At 40.6% G+C, this 17,985-nt stretch overlaps 2 protein-coding genes across 7 annotated transcripts in view; one reads left to right on the top strand and one right to left on the bottom strand.

Moving 5' to 3' along the window:
* EMB2804 (tubulin folding cofactor B) overlaps positions 1–15,245 on the top strand; it is a 63,210-nt gene extending 47,965 nt beyond the window's left edge. Inside the window, exons 7-10 of one of the 6 annotated variants that reach the window (XR_016078368.1) lie at positions 13,538–13,607; positions 13,921–13,992; positions 14,698–14,735; positions 14,875–15,245. Coding sequence is in view for 2 of the 6 variants with exons in the window: in XM_088891110.1 (XP_088747236.1) it covers positions 13,538–13,607; positions 13,921–13,968 (118 nt within the window). In the remaining 4 variants the exon portion in view is untranslated. Of the gene's footprint in view, positions 1–13,537; positions 13,608–13,920; positions 14,012–14,697 lie in introns of all 6 variants that reach the window. The other 5 variants (XR_016078367.1, XR_737612.3, XR_016078366.1 and 2 more) reach the window with 5 other exon arrangements.
* A 2,235-nt stretch (positions 15,246–17,480) lies between these two features.
* Positions 17,481–17,985, bottom strand: part of LOC104611302 (pyruvate kinase 2, cytosolic-like) — a 28,322-nt gene continuing 27,817 nt past the window's right edge. The window contains exon 16 of the mRNA XM_010278286.3: positions 17,481–17,799. Within this exon, the coding sequence (XP_010276588.1) occupies positions 17,641–17,799 (159 nt within the window). The 3' untranslated portion in view covers positions 17,481–17,640. The remainder of the gene's footprint in view (positions 17,800–17,985) is intronic.

The raw sequence follows: 17,985 nt of genomic DNA, 5'->3' as shown, positions 1-17,985 counted from the left end.
ATCAGAATTAAATTTGACTGCAAAGACCCACTTGCATCCAACTGCTTTCTTACCAGCAGTTTAATCGACCAGATCCCAAGTACCATTCTCAGTCAAGGCATTCATTTCCTCAAGCATGGCATCACGCCACGTAGGATGGGATAAAGCCTGGTGAGCAGTTTTGGGAATCCCTACAGAATCAAGAGAGGCAACAAACGAACAAGAAGTAGAGGACAAACGATCATAGGTAACATAAGAGGAAATTGGATAAGTACACTGACGTTTACCTTTCTGAAGAGCAATAGGTAGATCAATATCACTGGGCATTGGATCCGATGACGAAGAAGAGACCGGTGCCGGACTTGTCACAGGAGGATTAGGTCATCGAGAATAGACTTGAGTAATAGGTAGTTTTGGTTGAGAAGGTGGTGGTGGGGGTATTGGAACAACACTAGCGTCTGGATCGGTGATATGATACACTAGTAGATCATCATCCTCTTGTGGACACACAGGTGTAGATGGAGCAGTAAAGAAAGGAAGATGTTCATGGAATGTAACATCAGCTGACACAAGATACCTGTTCAAGAGAGGAGAAAAACACCTGTACCCTTTTTGGAGACGAGAGTATCCTAGGAAGACACATTTTAATGACTTGGGATCCAATTTGGAAACCTGCGGACGAACATCATGAACAAAACAAGAACATCCAAAGATACAAGGTTCAACAGGAAACACAGATTTATTAGGAAACAAAATCTTATAAGGGATCTGATCATTTAGAACAATGGACGGCATGCGATTAATCAAAAAACACGCTGTAGAAACAACATCAGCCCAAAACTGTTTAGGAACATGTGTTTGAAATAAAAGAGCCCTAGTAGTTTCAAGAAGATGTCTATTTTTTCTCTCAAGCACTTCATTTTGAGATGGAGTATCAACACAAGATGATTGATGGAGAATTCCATTCTGAGCCATGTAAGTCTGGAAGGAATCAAAGAAATATTCTTTGGCATTATCACTTCGCAATGTTTGTACAGACACATCAAACTGGGTTTTTATTTCAGCACAAAAGGTTTTAAAATGTGAAAGCAACTCAGAACGAGATTTCATTAAATAAAGCCAAGTCATACGAGAAAAATCATCCAAAAAGGTAACAAAATATCGAAATCCAGTTTTAGACATAATAGGACAAGGTCCCCGAACATCTGAATGTACTAACTCAAAAGCATGACTAGCCCTTTTATTAACTCGAGAAACAGACGATAGACGACGATGTTTTGCAAACTGACAAGACTCACAATCTAAAGAAGATACATCATGAAACTGAGGAGATAACTTCTTTAACAAAGGTAAAGATGGATGCCCCAACCGACAATGAGCTTCAAAAGGAGATAAAGTACTGGAACAGGCAATGGTCTGAGGTTCCTGGGTATCCAAAATGTATAGACCTCCTGATTCTCGTCCTTTACCAATAATCCTCTTCGTCATAAGATCCTGAAACATACAATGATCAAGAAAGAATGAGATACAACAGTTAAGAGTACGAGTGAGTTTGCTAACAGATACCAAATTAAAAGAAAATTTTGGTAAACTCAATACGGATGACAAAGAAAGTGTTGGTGTGGGATTGATAGTGCCAGAACCAAGGACAAAAGAAATAGAACCATCTGCTAAGGTGACTGAAGAAGGAAAAGTATGTGATTGGAAAGTGGAAAAGATACTAGGATTACCTGTCATATGATATGTTGCACCAGAATCAATGACCCACTGAGAGGAAGAAGAAAGAAGACATGTATTGGTTTTACCTGACTCAGCAAGGGCAGTGATGGACTGAGAGGAGTTCTTTAATGCCTCTTGATACTGGGTAAATTTTGCATACTCATTTGCAGAAATTGTAATGGTCTGATCTGACGATGGATGAGGAGCATCACTCGTAGTTACAACATGAGCTGACTGAGACCCAGAAGACTTCTGGTTTTTCTTTAGCAATTTTTGGCAAGTCCTTTTAGTGTGTCCTGGTTCATGACAATAGTAGCAAACTACTCCCCCTGTGGCCTGAGTTCCAGCATTCCGACCACTATTACTGCCACCTCTGCTACTATTCTGAGAACGAGACCGGCCAGTTGATCCACTATTCTGACTGACAAGTGCACTAGGTTGTTGTACAGGTGAGGTATGGGAACCAGTATCTGTACGAAGGACCCTAGTAAAGACCTTTTAAAGAGGTAATCTCAGGATTAGACAGGATATGTGACTTAACACCATCAAATTGAGGATTAAGGCCAGCCAGAAAACTCATAATAGCCATTTGTTCACGTTGAGTCTGCTGAACTTTGATATTAGTACTGAAAGGTAACAAGGCGTTCAATTCCTCATAAGTGCGTTTGAAATTCATGAAATAGGTCTGAAGAGACTGATCCTGTTGTTCAACCCGATAAAATGTCTTGCAAACATAAAAAATACAGGAAATATTTTCTTTACCAGAGAACAGAAAAGCCAAATATTCCATTAGTTCTTTTACAAACTCACAGTGAGAGACATGACCGACGTACTCATTCTCAATAGAATTGCGGATTTGCAAAAACAATTGAGCATCATCTTAGCCATTCAGTGCGGGTCTCATCAGTAGGAGGGTCCTTAGTCAGATGGTTGTCCTTAGAGATACTCCGTAAATACAAACGAACAGTCTTACTCCAGTCTAAATAATTAGTTCCGTTTAGTTTTTGTTCGGTGATTTTAGACAGAATGGGGATAACACTAGGCATAGCCAAGTTCTTTTGTTCAACCGCCATCATAAACACGGGAAAATAAACTTTTAACAACCAGCAAAGCCAATAAAACACACTTAAACAGAATCGGCAGCAGATGCAACACCCAAACAGCAAGAAACCACAATTGGTAGCACCAAAATATCAACTGTATAAAAAATGAACAGAGAGGAAAGACTTTCCTGATGGGAAAACAAACACCACAGGAGTAACACCGAGGTTGAGGCGATCGTCGGAAAAGAGACCGGTGAAGGTGGGTAGGCCGATCTGGGATTCCGCTTCCACTGGTAGGGGCGGTGAGATGCAGATGTCACTCGGAATGGGTGACCTAGAGATTGCAGCTGCTGCTCACTTGGGCAACGTAAAGAATTCAAAGCTGTTCACTTGGGCAGCAGAGGGAAGAAAACCAGAAATTAGTTTCAGACTGGAATTGGTGTCTCCAGCTCTGATACCATGTGATAGAACAAGAATTGGAAGAAATTGATATCTTTCAATTGAGAAAATAGTACATATATATACAGCCTTGTAGATACTAAAAAGGAAGAAAATCATACAGCCTTGTAGATACAAAAAAGGAAGAAAATCATACAGCCTTGCAGATACAAAAAAGGAAGAAAATCATACAGCCTTGTAGATACTAAAATAGGAAGAAAATCAAAGAAAGAATAATTCCTATAATCAAGCTATTCCTAATTGGGCTAATACTACATATTTACAGCCTATAATTTCGTAACAATAGGAAATCCACCTCGGGATATTATGCTTTGGTGGCAGAGAACATTGTTTCATGGAGGAGTAAGAAACAATTTGTAGTTGCTAGATCCTCTATTGAAGCAGAATACAGGGCAATGGCACATGGTGTGTCGGAATTACTGTGGCTGCAATCACTTTTAGAAGAATTGGGAGTTGACTATGAAAAGCCAATGATGCTCTACTGTGATAACCAGACAGCTATCAAACATTGCACATAATCCTGTTCAACATGGCATAACTAAGTACATTGAGGTTGATAGACATTTTATACAGGAAAGAGTTTCCTCAAGAGAAGTTTGCTTGCCATTTATTGCTTCAGAAGAATAGTTGGCTAATGTTTTAACCAAGGGATCTGTTATGATTCGGCCTGCCTTAGAATTCTATCTGTCTGAGATTGGTTAGGTAGAAAGAGGTAGAAAGGTGGAAGAAAGAGAGAAAGAGAGAAACAGAGGGGGAAATTCTGGTTCGAATTGGAAGTGTCAACCTAACCTTCTCCCAGTTGGCCAGACAAAACTTATATTATTAAAACTGATTGAAAAGACATATGTGCCCTTATTTAAGTTAGGAGCACTGGTTCCAACACAACATTACAGATCAGCAACATTAATCTAGGTAAAAAGACAGAAATACCCCTACGCTAACACTCCCCCTCAAGCTGGTGAGTATATATCATATACTCCCAGCTTGTTACATATGTAGTCCACTCTTCCCCGACTCAAGCCTTTTGTAAATAAGTCAACCCACTGATTTCCTGTATTAACATGTGTAGTGTCTAGTTCTCCATTCAGCACCTTCTTCCTTACAAAGTGGCAGTCAACTTCAGTGTGCTTGGTTCTTTCATGAAACACCGGATTAGAGGAAATATGAACTGCAGCCTGATTATCACAATAGAGCTTCATTGGAGTGTTGATGTTGTACCCTACTTCCTGTAGAAGGTTCCTTAGCCACACCAATTCACAAGCGGTGTGCGCCATAGCCCTATATTCTGCTTCTGCACTGCTTCTTGCCACAACCATCTGCTTCTTACTTTTCCATGTCACCAGGTTACCTCCCAGGAAAGTGCAATAGCTTGTAGTAGACCGCCTATCAGACATAGAACCGGCCCGGTCAGCATCAGAATACCCTTCTATTTCAAGTTTTCCGCCACTCTATCAGACCGCGACCTGGAGCCCCTTTTAGATACTTCACAATTCTCAGAACTGCATTCCAATGAGGATTCATAAGTTTTTGCATGAACTGGCTTACCACACTAACCGCAAATGAGATGTCTGGTCTAGTAATGGTTAGGTAGTTCAGTTGCCCACAAGTCGTCGGTATCTGCTGGGGTCTTCAAACACTTCACCCATATCACTGCTTAGCTTGGTATTTGTGTCTATAGGTGTTTCAGCTGGTTTGGCACCCAACAAGCCTGTTTCTTCCAGCAAATCAAGCACATATTTTCTCTGGCACAGGTTAATACCATACTTGGATCTTGCTACCTCTATCCCCAAGAAGTATTTCAGCTTACCCAGATCCTTTGTCTGAAAGTGATCCTACAGATAAGTCAGCCTGTCAATACCCATGTTATCATTTCCAGTAATAACAATATCATCTACATACACCACCAACAGTATTTTTCCTCCCGGAGAGTCATGACTAAATACAAAATGGTCAACTTTGCACTGTTTCATACCAAATTTCTTTACTACCTCACTGAACCTACCAAACCACGCTCGAGGAGACTGTTTAAGCCCATATATAGCGTTCCTTAGTCTGCACACCTTACCATCCTCCCCCTGAGCAACAAACCCTGGAGGTTGCTCCATGTAGACCTCCTCGAGTAAGTCACCATGCAAAAAGGCATTCTTGATATCAAGCTGATATAGTGGCCACTCATACATGGCTGCAAGAGAGATCACAACACAAACTGACCCTATCTTAGCAACCGGTGAGAAGGTCTCTGTGTAGTCAATACCATAGGTTTGGGAGTACCCTTTTGCAACCAATCGCGCTTTCAGGCGTTCAACACTACCATCAGGCAGATACTTAACCGTATAAACCCATTTACAACCAACAGCTTGCTTCCCAGGAGGAAGAGCAGTGAGGTCCCAAGTATGATTTTGATGAAGGGCAGAGAGTTCTTCTTCCATGGCTCGACACCACCCTGGAGAGGCAAGGGCTTCCTGGACATCCTTAGGGACAACAACTGATGATAACAAGGTGACAAACTGGCGATGGGAAGCGGAAAGGTGAGTAAGTGAAACATAATTAGAAATAGGATGAAGGGTGCAAGTGCGTTTACCTTTCTGCAAAGCAATGGGAAGGCCAAGCTCAGATGCTGAGTGCGGGTTTGGTGCCGGATCCGTCGACGGAGATGTAGCCGGAGGAGTAGTAGCTGGTACACGTGGGCGATGTGTATACACATGACGGATAGGTGGGCGTTCAACAGGTGGTGGCACCGGAGGCAAGGGTTTGGTCATGGCTGGAACCAAGGGAAGAGGGTCAACAATGGGAAGTGGAAGAGGAGGAGGTGATGAGGAGGAAGAAGCATCACCGGACCCCAAAAAGAACGGAGTAGACTCAAAGAAGGTGACATTAGCACACACAAAAGACTGTCGAGAACTAGGATGGTAACACCGATACCCTTTCTGGGTCCGAGAATAGCCAAGGAAGATGCACTTAAGAGAACGGGCATCGAACTTGTCATTCCCGGGACCCAGATTATGGATGAAGCAGACACACCCAAATACTCTTGGTGTAAGAGGAAACGGAGACAAAGCGGGAAACAAGACCTGAAACGGAGAATGACCATCAAGGATGAACGTGGGCATCCGATTAATCAGAAAGCACGAGGTAAGCACTGCATCACTCCAAAAGGGTTAGGGAACATGCATGTGATGCATGAGGGATCTTGTTGTTTCCAGGAGATGGCGATTCTTTCTCTCAGCCACCCCGTTTTGTTGTGGGGTGTAGGTACATGAGGTCTGATGTATAATGCCATGTTGGTCCAGGTATTCCTGAAATGATGAGGATAAATATTCGCGGCCATTATCAGAACGGAAAACTTTGATGTGGGTACCAAATTGGTCACGAATCTTAGCATAAAATTTCTCAAAAATGGTAAACAATTCACTTCTTTCTTTCATTAGATAGAGCCACGTCATCCTTGAAAAATCATCCACAAAAATGACAAAATATCTGTATCCATTATATGACATCACTTTATAAGGACCCCAAACATCTGAATGAATTAAAGAAACAAGACTCGACACACGGTTATCAACCCTAGAACTAAAGAGAGCACGATGGTGTTTCCCAAACTGACACGACTCACAATCCAAAACAGAAAGCTGACTCAAGGACGAAACCAAAGACTTCAAGACTTTTAGCGACGGATGACCAAATCGGCAGTGCCACTGGAGAGGAGAAAGAGATGACTGGAGAGCTGTTGAAGTTCTACCACCACCACCGTCAAGATAATACAGTCCACCAGCTTCATGCCCTCCACCAATCTTCATCCTCGTCTTGAGATCCTGAAAAACACACATAGAAGGATAAAAGGTAATGGAGCAGTTAAGTGATTTGGTCAGCTTACTGACAGACATAAGATTAAAAGGCAATTTAGGAACATACAAAACTGAGGAGAGGGATACAGGATCTAGGTCAACATTACCAACACCACAGATTGAGGATGTGGAACCATTAGCAAGGGTGACAGATTGTGATGTTGAGCAATGAGATAAGGATGAAAACACACCTGGAGTTCCAGTCATGTGATTGGAGGCTCCAGAGTCAATGATCCAGGGATTGGGTGTGGATGCCAAACAAGCCATACCTGAGTGAGCAAAAGTCGCCGTGTTCTGTTGTGATTGGATAAACCTCTCATATTCATCACGGAGAACACTGACCATCTCCTTCACGGGACCATCTGTGGGTGTAGGAGGTATCTGATCAGATGAATGATTCTCTTGTCTAAAGTTGGAGCTTGAGTCACTGGTCGCGGCATGATTGGCCCAGGTTGAGGGTGGACCATGTAGATCATAACAATAGTTAATGGTATGTCCATCCATACCACAATGAGTGCACTTCCTCGGGCTTGAGCCACGTCCTCTACCACGGGCTCCCCCTGAATCTCTGCCCCTAGTACGACCACCATCACGATTATAAGTAAGCCCACCATTACCACTTCGGCCATACACAGAACCACTACCACCACCACGGCCAGACTGAGCTCCCCTAGCTCCACCTCGAGTACCACGGCCTCTCGATACAGCAAAGGCAAATCTATTTGAGATATTAGAGTTCTCAGTAGATCCGATAGAAAATCCTCCGGAGTCGAGCAAATACCTCTTCCAAGGAGGGAAGAGCTGATCCTCCTAATATCTGAGCCCGTACTGGTTCATATTCAGACTTCAGTCCCACCAAAAATCTAGTCACATCAAGCTGTTCTCTCTGTTGCTGCTAAATCTTGACATCAGAAGTGAGAGGGTGATACGTATGTTTCTCATGTTGGCATAGTACTCCTCAAGACTCTGATTGCCCTATTGCAGGTTAAAGTACTATTGATACAACTGATACACTCTGGTTGTATTGTCCTGACCCGAATACAATTTCTTCGCATGGTCCCACACATCTTTGGCAGTGTCAAGAAACATGAAGTTTACACTAATCCTGGGTTCCATACTATTCCACAACCATGTGATGATCTGAGCATCCTCTTGCTCCCAGTCTTCATACTCGTGAGAGTCAGTGGAGGGTTTCTCCTCTCTTATATGTTTTACCTTTTTCTTTGCCTTCAGAAAGACTTCGACGGATTTAGCCCAAGGCACATAATTCTCTCCATTTAGTTTAATGGAGGTCATCTGAACATTCAGGTAGTTTGTAGGCACCATCACACTAGGTTTACAATCACTGTTATCTCCCATTATGTTATCACTGATTTTGCACACTTGCTGAATTCTATTACCACTGAATTCTGCACACTGCACACAACTAGATCACACCTGTCACACTGGTTTCAGCACTTGTTGTTGCTGAAAAGTGTGTTCATTACACCACAAACCCTACTCCTACGATTGACTACCTGAAATCTCACCACTATCTGATTATAACTCTTCCTTCGAAATACACAAAAATCAGCATAAACCCTAGCACATTACTGTTTGAAACCCTAGCATATGGTCTGAAACACACTTCCTATTTGATCCATAACAGATATCATGCACTGAGATCTCTTACCTTATCACTGAAGTAACAACCTTACGAGCAGTAAATCAGTCCACACACGACAGCCACTGCACCACACAGATCGGCCCTCTATTCTTCATCGATTAGGGGAGGGCGATCTTAGAAACCACAGCAACCGACCACACACGACCTGATTAGAGGCATAGAAACCTCGAAGGGAAGAGGGCGATCATTCCTTTTCTGCCCTTTCCCTTATCTCCAGTCAAATGCAGAAAAAAAAGGAGAAACCCTAGATAGGGTGCGCAGAGAATAGAAATCTAGGCAGATTCAATCAGCTCTGATACCATGTTATGATTCGGCCTGCCTTAGAATTCTATCTGTCTGAGATCGGTTAGGTAGAAAGAGGTAGAAAGGTGGAAGAAAGAGAGAAAGAGAGGGGGAAATTCTGGTTCGAACTGGAAGTGTCAACCTAACCTTCTCCCAGTCGGCCAGACAAAACTTATATTATTAAAACTGATTGAAAAGACATATATGCCCTTATTTAAGTTAGGAGCACTGGTTCCAACACAACATTACAGATCAGCAACATTAATCTAGGTAAAAAGACAGAAATACCCCTACGCTAACAGGATCCAAGAGGGAAGTTGACACACTATATAAGCAAGCTGGGCATGATTGACATCTATGCTCAGCTTGAGGGGGAGTGTAGAGAGACTGGGCCGAATGGGCCCTAGTATCTATTCTTTTATTCTTGTAGCGTGTTATTTATTTGTTTGGTAATGGGCCTGTTATTTATTTTTTATAAGCTTACTCTAAGTTTTTTCTTAGCTGGCCGCCCACTTAAAGGCATACTTGTAATTAGCTTAATGAATGAAGATTAACAAAAGGATTAGAGAGGGGAGAGAGGAGATTATCGAACTCTTCTTCTTCCTCTTCTTTTCTCCATCTTCTTCCTTTGTACTGCTGTCCTCTACTTTTCTTCTACTTTTCTCTCTAATTTTAATCAAGTTTATATCAGTTTTAGAGGACTGATTCACTTCTCTTTTCCTTTGCTTACTCTTCTTTCTCAGGTAAACTTTCTTTCCTTCTGCCTTTATACCAACCATCCTAGCTCCTTCTAAGCCCTCCTTCCCCTCCTGCCTGCCTTCCTTTGTTCCCTCCAGGGTCTCGTTCTGGGTTGGGTTTGTTTGGGTAATGGGTTGGTTTAGGCTAGCATCAACACAATCTAAACCTAAGGTTGGGTCAGCTAGAACTTCCAGGATTAAAGATACAACTCTAGCCCTCTCTTCCTCTACTCTATCAACCACCGGGTTCTTTGGGTCCAAGACTGTGGCACTTCAGATTGGGAGTTCCATAGCAGGTGGGGATCGGACAGGACCTGCACAGGTAGTCGAGCATAAGTTAGAAACCTCTTTAGAAGGAGGCAAAGGAATAAAAGACGGAATAGGAGATAAAAGTGTAGGGGTTCCCTGATTCGACAAGTCCAAATCCTTCCTTCGATCAAAACCCGGTGAGTGAGAGTCCTTGGCAGGTAAAACTGGGATAGCATCTAAATTCTGTTCCTCTTGTGTATCTTTGCTTCGGATAGTACTAATATCCGATTCTCTGTCTTGAATATCCTGAACTTGTGTCTCCCTTGGTATTTCTCCTGGACCACTGTCGGCTACATCTAGGCCCACCTTAGAGATTGAGGCAGGTCTTAACCCTGTTTCTTCTTTTGGGGCCGACAAGGAGGAACTAGAGGGTTCTTCAAACAATATCTGCGTTCCTATTAGCTCATCGTTCCACATATTGTAAGTTTTAGTGGATGAGGCACTTCTAATGCTACTTTCGTCATTCCAAACATCATCTTGCCTTGGGTCTTCCCAATCATCTTCTTCCTCAAAGTCTTCACGCTCGGGCCTGTTAAATTTCGGGTTCGGCTTGTCTGGGGTTGTGGAGTTCGCTTTCACAACTGGCTTCCATTTCCAGTTGCTCTCCGACCGGGCACTTCCAAAACCAGCGTCACCAAATGCTTTCAAAGGGGTCCTGATAGGGTTTTTCGCAACCGCTGCAACAGAGGAGGTTGCAGGGGTCGATTTGGACGATGATAGACCCCAACAATCGTCCCCAAGCCTTTGGGCCGGCCCGCTCACATGCATTTTTAAGTGGCCACGTGACCTGTTTAGGTTATAAGTTGGTGTTGGGTTGTCTGGTTCAACCGGTTTAACCCCTGGGCCAAGTTTTGGCGCTCTTTCCAAATTATATCCTTTATTGCTGCCCCCTCCAGCTGCCACTTCAGCATAGGACCTTTTGGTAGCCCCTTGATCTGAGATGGATGGCCCAGATTCTAGTCCCTCTTTATAATTCTGACCGTCCTCTTTCTATTCTACAGTCTGCCCATTTGTCTACTCTTTGTAAAAACGGTCAGACTTCTCCTTCATGTTTTCCCCTTCCTTGACCTTTGCCGTGTCATCGTCTTCTACCTCCCGCAGGCTTCTACAAAGTCTCTCCTCCACTGACGACAGCAACCAGACTACCTCATGCGTTTCACCTAGTTCCAACCTCACTGTTCTTGGTATTGACTCTTTTTTAACTCCTTCCAATTTCATCAAAGCTGCACTGAGATTGGACAAGTCCAATTCTTCCATGACTCCTCTGCACAGAGCTGCGATTTTCTTGAAGTTTGCAAGGGACCAAAGATGAAATGGGAGCACTAGCACTTTGAGGCGGAAAATTTCTGTCTGATCTACACGATTTGCATTCGGACACCACTGACTGATCACCTTTACTCCTTCAGAAGTCTGAATAGGAAATGCATCTATTTCTTCCACCAGATTGTCAACTTCTAGTTCTAGAAGCGCCTTATCTTCTTGAAACGGTCGAAGATCGAAGCGTCCTCCCACTTTCAGCTTTCGTTTAATCTCCTCTGCAACACAGCCCCAACTACCTACTCTTTTGTTTGCAAGTATCACATATTTTTTACACCAGTTCTGGTAGGTTTGATCTTCACTCTCTGCAACATCCTTTTCACCATCTGGATGTGGTTGATTTTCCGGTGCTTGGTTGGGTTGAATATCTCTTGGTCTGTTTTCATTTCTCCATAGAAAGTTCTGCAACTCCCTTACGAACAGCATCCACCCCTTACTCTGTTTTCCCATGGGGATACAAATCATTTGTCTTCTACCTTCGCTGAACCATTCTGAGACAGTTGCGAATCAGCCCTTCCTATTGAAACAAAGTTCAGCTATGAATACCTTTCCGTTGATTTTGATTGAGTTCTTCCAGGCCCATGATTTCCTTGAAACTAAAGCTATGTCCAGGAAGCCTTTCAGCCAAGCTGCTACCTCCTTTTGGAGATACACTGTCTCTTTTTTCTTCTCTTATCTTCAGGAACACCAGAGACCTTGTTTTCACTTCTTCTAGTTTGTATAGCTTTGCTTCAAACGAAACTTCCTTTCTCCACCTTCCCACTACTTTGAACTCGCTCTCCATCATATTTTCCTTAATACTGTTGGTCCTCATCAGAAAATAAAACAATTATCCACCATAACTATTATTTCATGTAATTCGGATTCTTTACCCTTCTTTTATATATTCTGCTTGCTAATGCTACTGACAACCCACTTCAGCAATATGGATAGGGATAGAACTAAATTAAAAACAATCCCAAGCTCAGCTGACAACCTAGTTAGAGATATACAAGTATATGAAGGTTCATTTTGTTTCAACTTCAGATCAGAAAGGCTTCTCACTACATAAACTCGAGAAAATGAAATCCTCCAAACTCTTGCTTATTAGAATGAATGTTTCTTCTTTAATTTTCTATTGATTCACTTAACAATCCAGCATCAAAATTTGAAGGGTCAAACAGTTTTTAGCAATTTTATAATGTAGTTTTATAGCATCATGGGACACTGAACAGAACAGAATAGTGAAACAGGATTCATGTAGTCAACCCCATATAGTTGGGAAAGGGCTTTAGATGATGATGATGAGTTTCATAGCATCATGGCCTGTTGATCTTGCTATATTCTTTACGATCTTGTAACCCTGAAAAATGTAGAGGACATGCATTAGGCCCATCATGATTTGTTCTGTTTAACTTTTTGTCATAGACTCATATTTGGGTTGGATCTTGGGTGGAGTTCATCTTGGGAGCTGTGCTATGAGCAAAGGGGCCTGTATGTGCATCCTCTAATTTTTGCTGATGCGCCCTTTTTTTCTTCCTTGGTTGGGTTGGTTACTGTGGTTTTGGGTTTACTGGTGTGGTCTCTCTCCCTATTTCTGCCTTTTCTTTCTCTTTGTAGTAATGAATAATGATCCTTATAAAAATCATAAAGGTGATTTGGAGGTGGTTGTTAGATGGCTAAAGGAAGACAACAGTAGCATGTGGAGCTATAGCAATGAAAGGAAAAAAATTCAAATGGCTTACCAGGGACATTGAGGTGAAGTACAGCTGGGTGAAAAGAAATGCCAACTCACTGGCTGATGGGTTAGCCAAGCAAGGGGTGAATAGGGTCTCTTTGTTTTGGGCTAATATCTAATTCCTTTTTCTTTGTAATTTTCTGACGGGGAATTCATACTTTTTACCTCCCCCTCTCTTGTAATTAAAGTTTCTTATCTTTAATAAAGCTTATTGTTATTGATAAAAAAAATCATAAAGTTTATCCATAGTTTCATGAAATGTATTGAACTTAAAGTTTCCTAGGTGCTGCTAAAAATACATTTCTTGATCTAGGTTAGTGAGAGTGCTTTATTGTGGTTGTGAGTTGTGAGAGCAATGAATATTATAGTATTTTGATAGTTATGTCAACTTTATTTTTTTTCTTGAATGGATAGATTATGTCATTGTAAATGTATATGACAGTTTGTATGGTGCTCTATTGTAGGGTGAAAGGAAAACGTTACTTTGAGTGCCCTCCACTTCATGGTGTAATGACGAGGCCAGACAAAGTAAAGGTCTGTGTATGACCTTTTCTTATGGATGCATTCATAGGGAATTTCTTTACTGATGATATTTATGTGTGTTTTGTTTTGTTTTTTTGGGGAGGGGAAGGAGGGCAACAGTTTTCCATTTCCTGATTGGGTCAAGTAGGGCAACAGTTCGCCTCATCCTTTGTCTGTGGAATAAATTATTGCCAAAAATACCTTGCTCCTTGTCCTTATTAATGTCTTTTTTGATAAGTAATGTCGTTGCTGTGTTTTTAAGCAAAATCTATTCATTATGTTTATCAAGTCCTTATCGATACTGGGTTGCTTGTGCATTTTTCAGGTTGGTGACTACCCTGAGCGAGATCCCTTCGAGGAAGACGAAATATAAAGAAATCATCAAGAGCTTGCACGTGTATTCTCTTATAGCTTTGGTTAGCATTCCCACATGTAGTTCTGAATTACCATAAGGCTTCTAAAAAGAAGAAAAGAAAAGAAACACATGGCATTTCTTCCATTGGTTTGCAATTTTTTAGATAATGTTGCAAAGAGCCCTTGCAGAAACAAAGCCATTTGCTCATGAATTGTTATGTTGTATCTTTGCCTCCCATTAGATCTCTTTATCACCCATAATCCAATTTCTTCAGAGCACTTGTTAATGCTCTTTGCAACAGAAGACTTTTTAACTCTTTTAAATGGGTATATGTAGCAGTTAAAATGATTGAACACCCATTCTTGGATAGACATCAAATTTAGAAACAAAGGTTCAGCTTGGAAGGAGTACAAATACAAATATGTAGAGTGAAAAACCGTGTATTTTGTATTATTTTGTATGTGTTTGTACTGTACATATTTGTATTTGTATTCTTTCCAAACCGAGCCAAAAGAACTATTTAATAGATGTTTGCTGGTGTTTGTGTAAGATGAGATTCAGATAGTTTAGAGACCATTGATCGTGCCGTTTCATGACATGGTAATGTTTAAGTTGGGACTCATTCAATGGTGGGTCCCAAGTGATGGGGCCCCCTAGACTACTGGTCCTGTGCAAGGGGATTTAGGGCAGTTGAAATTAAACAATTAAACCATTTTTATTTATTTATTATCATTTTTTGTTTTGCAGATCCCAATCTGATGATTACTGCAAATGCAACATCATGGGTATCTCCGTATCTGAAAAATATGCACGTAACTTTGACTTGCAAAATCTGTGAATTCTGCTTTACTGAGACATGTGCTTGACCTTAAGATCATCTTTTAGTGATTGATTAACAAATAAACAATGTGTGTTTTGATTCAGGGAATACAAATGTTGTATTAGTGGTCAGGTAAAATTATCGTGAAGGGCAAAGTTTTATTGGTGAAGATTCTGAATGTCATTGGTTAGTGAATTGCGACATTAAGGCAAACCGTGATGTATATAATTCCGTAGATACATAAAAGAATGTTGTTTTTCCCTTCAAGAAAATTCAATCAGGCCTAATTACCTAGGTCAGAAGCAAGGAGAAAGGCCTGAATTAGATTTTGTATCGGGCCTAAGATTATTCACTAAGACAATTCGGGGCAAATCATAACTCACATTGCTCCTTTGCTCTATATGTATTTCTAAAAGCAAATAGGCCTGATTAAGGTGCTTTCTTTTATGTTACTGCAGTCTGCAATCTTTAAAGAGTACAACCTTGTATGGATAACTGGAATTCGGTTTAACTGAACGCGATGGCTGTTGGGCTGTGAATCATCCGAGACCAGTAATAAATTCATGGGACCCACTGTGAAAGGTGTGGGTCTCATGTATTTTATTACTGGTGTGGAACCTTAAGCCAGATTTTTAAAAGTGCAAGGCACAGAAAAGGAGCAAGGACCAATTTGCGCCTGAGGCGCAAGCAAGGCGAGGCATGCATAAAAAAAAAATCAGAAAATTCAAAAAAAGCCAAAAAAAATTAAAAAATTTTAAAAATTCAAAAAATATTAAACATAATGTTAATAAAAAATATAAATATAAATTTTAATATAAATGTTTTAAAAAACCAATTATCTAAAATTAAAATACATAAATATAGCATATTCAAATGAAAATTTAAAAATAAAAACAAGCATATAAAACATTTTCAAGCATGTAAAACCCACAATCTCTTTTTTTCCTTAATTGCATTGCTTCAAGTAGTTAATGTGATGTAAAACACTAAAACATATTGTATTCTTGATTCTATGAGTCGCTCAATTATTTAAAATTAAAATACATAGCGTATTCAAATGAAAATTTAAAATAAAAGTAAACATATAAAGCATTTTCAAGCATGTAAAATCCATAATCTCTTTTTTTCCTTAATTGTATTGCTTCAAGTAGCTAATGTGATGTAAAACACTAAAACATATTGTATTCTTGATTCTATGAGTTGTTGTTCATCAGAGCTCCGAGAACCCCCTATTTGTTAATGTTGTTCATTCATTCATTCTAATAAAATATGTTCTTAAAAGGCAATTAAAGTTATAAAATTATTATTTTTCATGTGAGAAATAAGAATTTCAAACCCTAACATAGATTTGCTCGAACTTGCCTCAAGAGGCATGGTCAGGGGTCAGGGGTCCGGGGGCGGAGCCCTCGGCCCAACCGTAAAACTAAAAAAAGGGCAAAAAATGCAAAATTTTAAAAAGACGCATGCCTGGGCTGAGGCACAAGGTGCATCAGGTGCACGCCTAGGCACACCAGGCGTGCACCTAGGACCTGAGCAAGGCACATATCCCAAAATGTGCCTAGGCGTGCCTTTTAATTCACTGCCTTAAGCCCACTGAACAGTCATTGCGTTCCGTTAATCCTTGCTTGGATAACTGAACTGCCAGAGAACTGCCCATTTGGCAGAGAAATCTCCTGAATTAGCTGCATCTTTATCATTGTTGTGAACAGAATTTTCTGGAAACAAAGATGTATAACAGTTACTGGTCCGCTAAATTAAAAATAAACAGGTGGGTTGGTCTCTGGACTGTTACCAGATGAACCAGCAACTATTACACATCTTGTTTTCAGAATATCCAAGTGGTGATTGCTTTCAGAAGATCTAGATGGTGTTTAGGATTGATGCCGGTTCTTGACAGGTGTTTTCTCAGAAAATGGTGCTGCAAACATGCTGTTTTTTAAGAAATGTTTTTCTCAGGCTTTCTATTTGGTACCATTACTGTGCTGGCACATAATCGTTTTTCAATGTCACATCAGTACACTATTGTTAAAAACAGGAGAAAAAACAGAAAAACACCAAAAATAGTATTTTCTCAGACTATACTTTTTCCGATTTCTAAGGTGTGGTATGAGAAAATGTTTTTTGGAAAAACATCTTACCAAACAGCATGCATTTTCTAAAAAAAACGGATTTCTGATGTGGTGTGTTTTTTGAGAAAATGGCATCGATCCCAAACGGCCCATATTTCATATCCAGTCATGTATCTCAACAAGATATGCTATAAATATTCTCTAATAGTTTTTTTTTTTTTCCTTAAAATTGGACTATTACCATATGGCAAGGGGCTACTATGGATAACCATGAAGACAAGAAGTTTTTCTTATATGCTTATTCTACGTGATTTTTCATAAGGGAATAATATTCACTCCACCCCAGTAAAATTCTGTAACGCAAAATCAAATTGGGTTGAAAATTTTGGGCTTGGCTCAAGATCCCAGGATTCTGAGCTAAACCAAGGACCGGTTGCTTTGAAGCAACAAAGATGAGATTGTTCTCACAAATTGGAACCAATAATCCTTTATCATATTTTCCTAGAAACCATTTTGAGGTGGAAAATATGCCGTGAAATTCAAGAGTGCACGTGTGCAAATAGATAGGCCTCCCCCATTGCATAGATGCCAACAAAAATAAATAAATAAATTATTCAGGTATGGTGGTTAAAGATATTTCAGTGGAAAGCTGGATAGGATTAATTAAATTAACATGAAGAAGAAAACATTATAGCAGAATTAATGTAATAGCAATGTTGGTGTTGTAATCCCTAGTATTGGAAATAGGGTACGTCCTACCCGAAATGTTGGATTAAGAAAAATTAAATGATAGGTGCCTTTTCATAGGTAATCTTGAAGCTCAACAATCTTGACAACAGATGAGTCCCCAATCTTCTGGAAGACAACAACCCGATCATTGGGCTTCAGCAATCCCACCGATTTACCATGCTCGAAGGCAAGTTTCAACCCAGACTGTTCACTGGAGAAACCTGAAGCAACCTGGCATATAAGAAGATAAACAGTGAATCAGCTCCCTTGCACTGATCATTGGGTTCAGAACAATCTTCAAAGACACTTGGGGTAAGAGAATCCTGAAATCAACTACCACTGGTTCTAGAGTATCTACCATCAGCTAATGTCATCCCCTGAAATCATTGGGGCAGGCAATTTTAGTTTGACCTGTCC

This window comes from Nelumbo nucifera, chromosome 7 (assembly GCF_055504915.1).
Source record: "Nelumbo nucifera cultivar China Antique chromosome 7, China Antique-T2T, whole genome shotgun sequence".
NCBI classification, from domain to species: Eukaryota; Viridiplantae; Streptophyta; class Magnoliopsida; order Proteales; family Nelumbonaceae; genus Nelumbo; species Nelumbo nucifera.
This window is presented reverse-complemented; position numbering and strand designations above follow the sequence as displayed.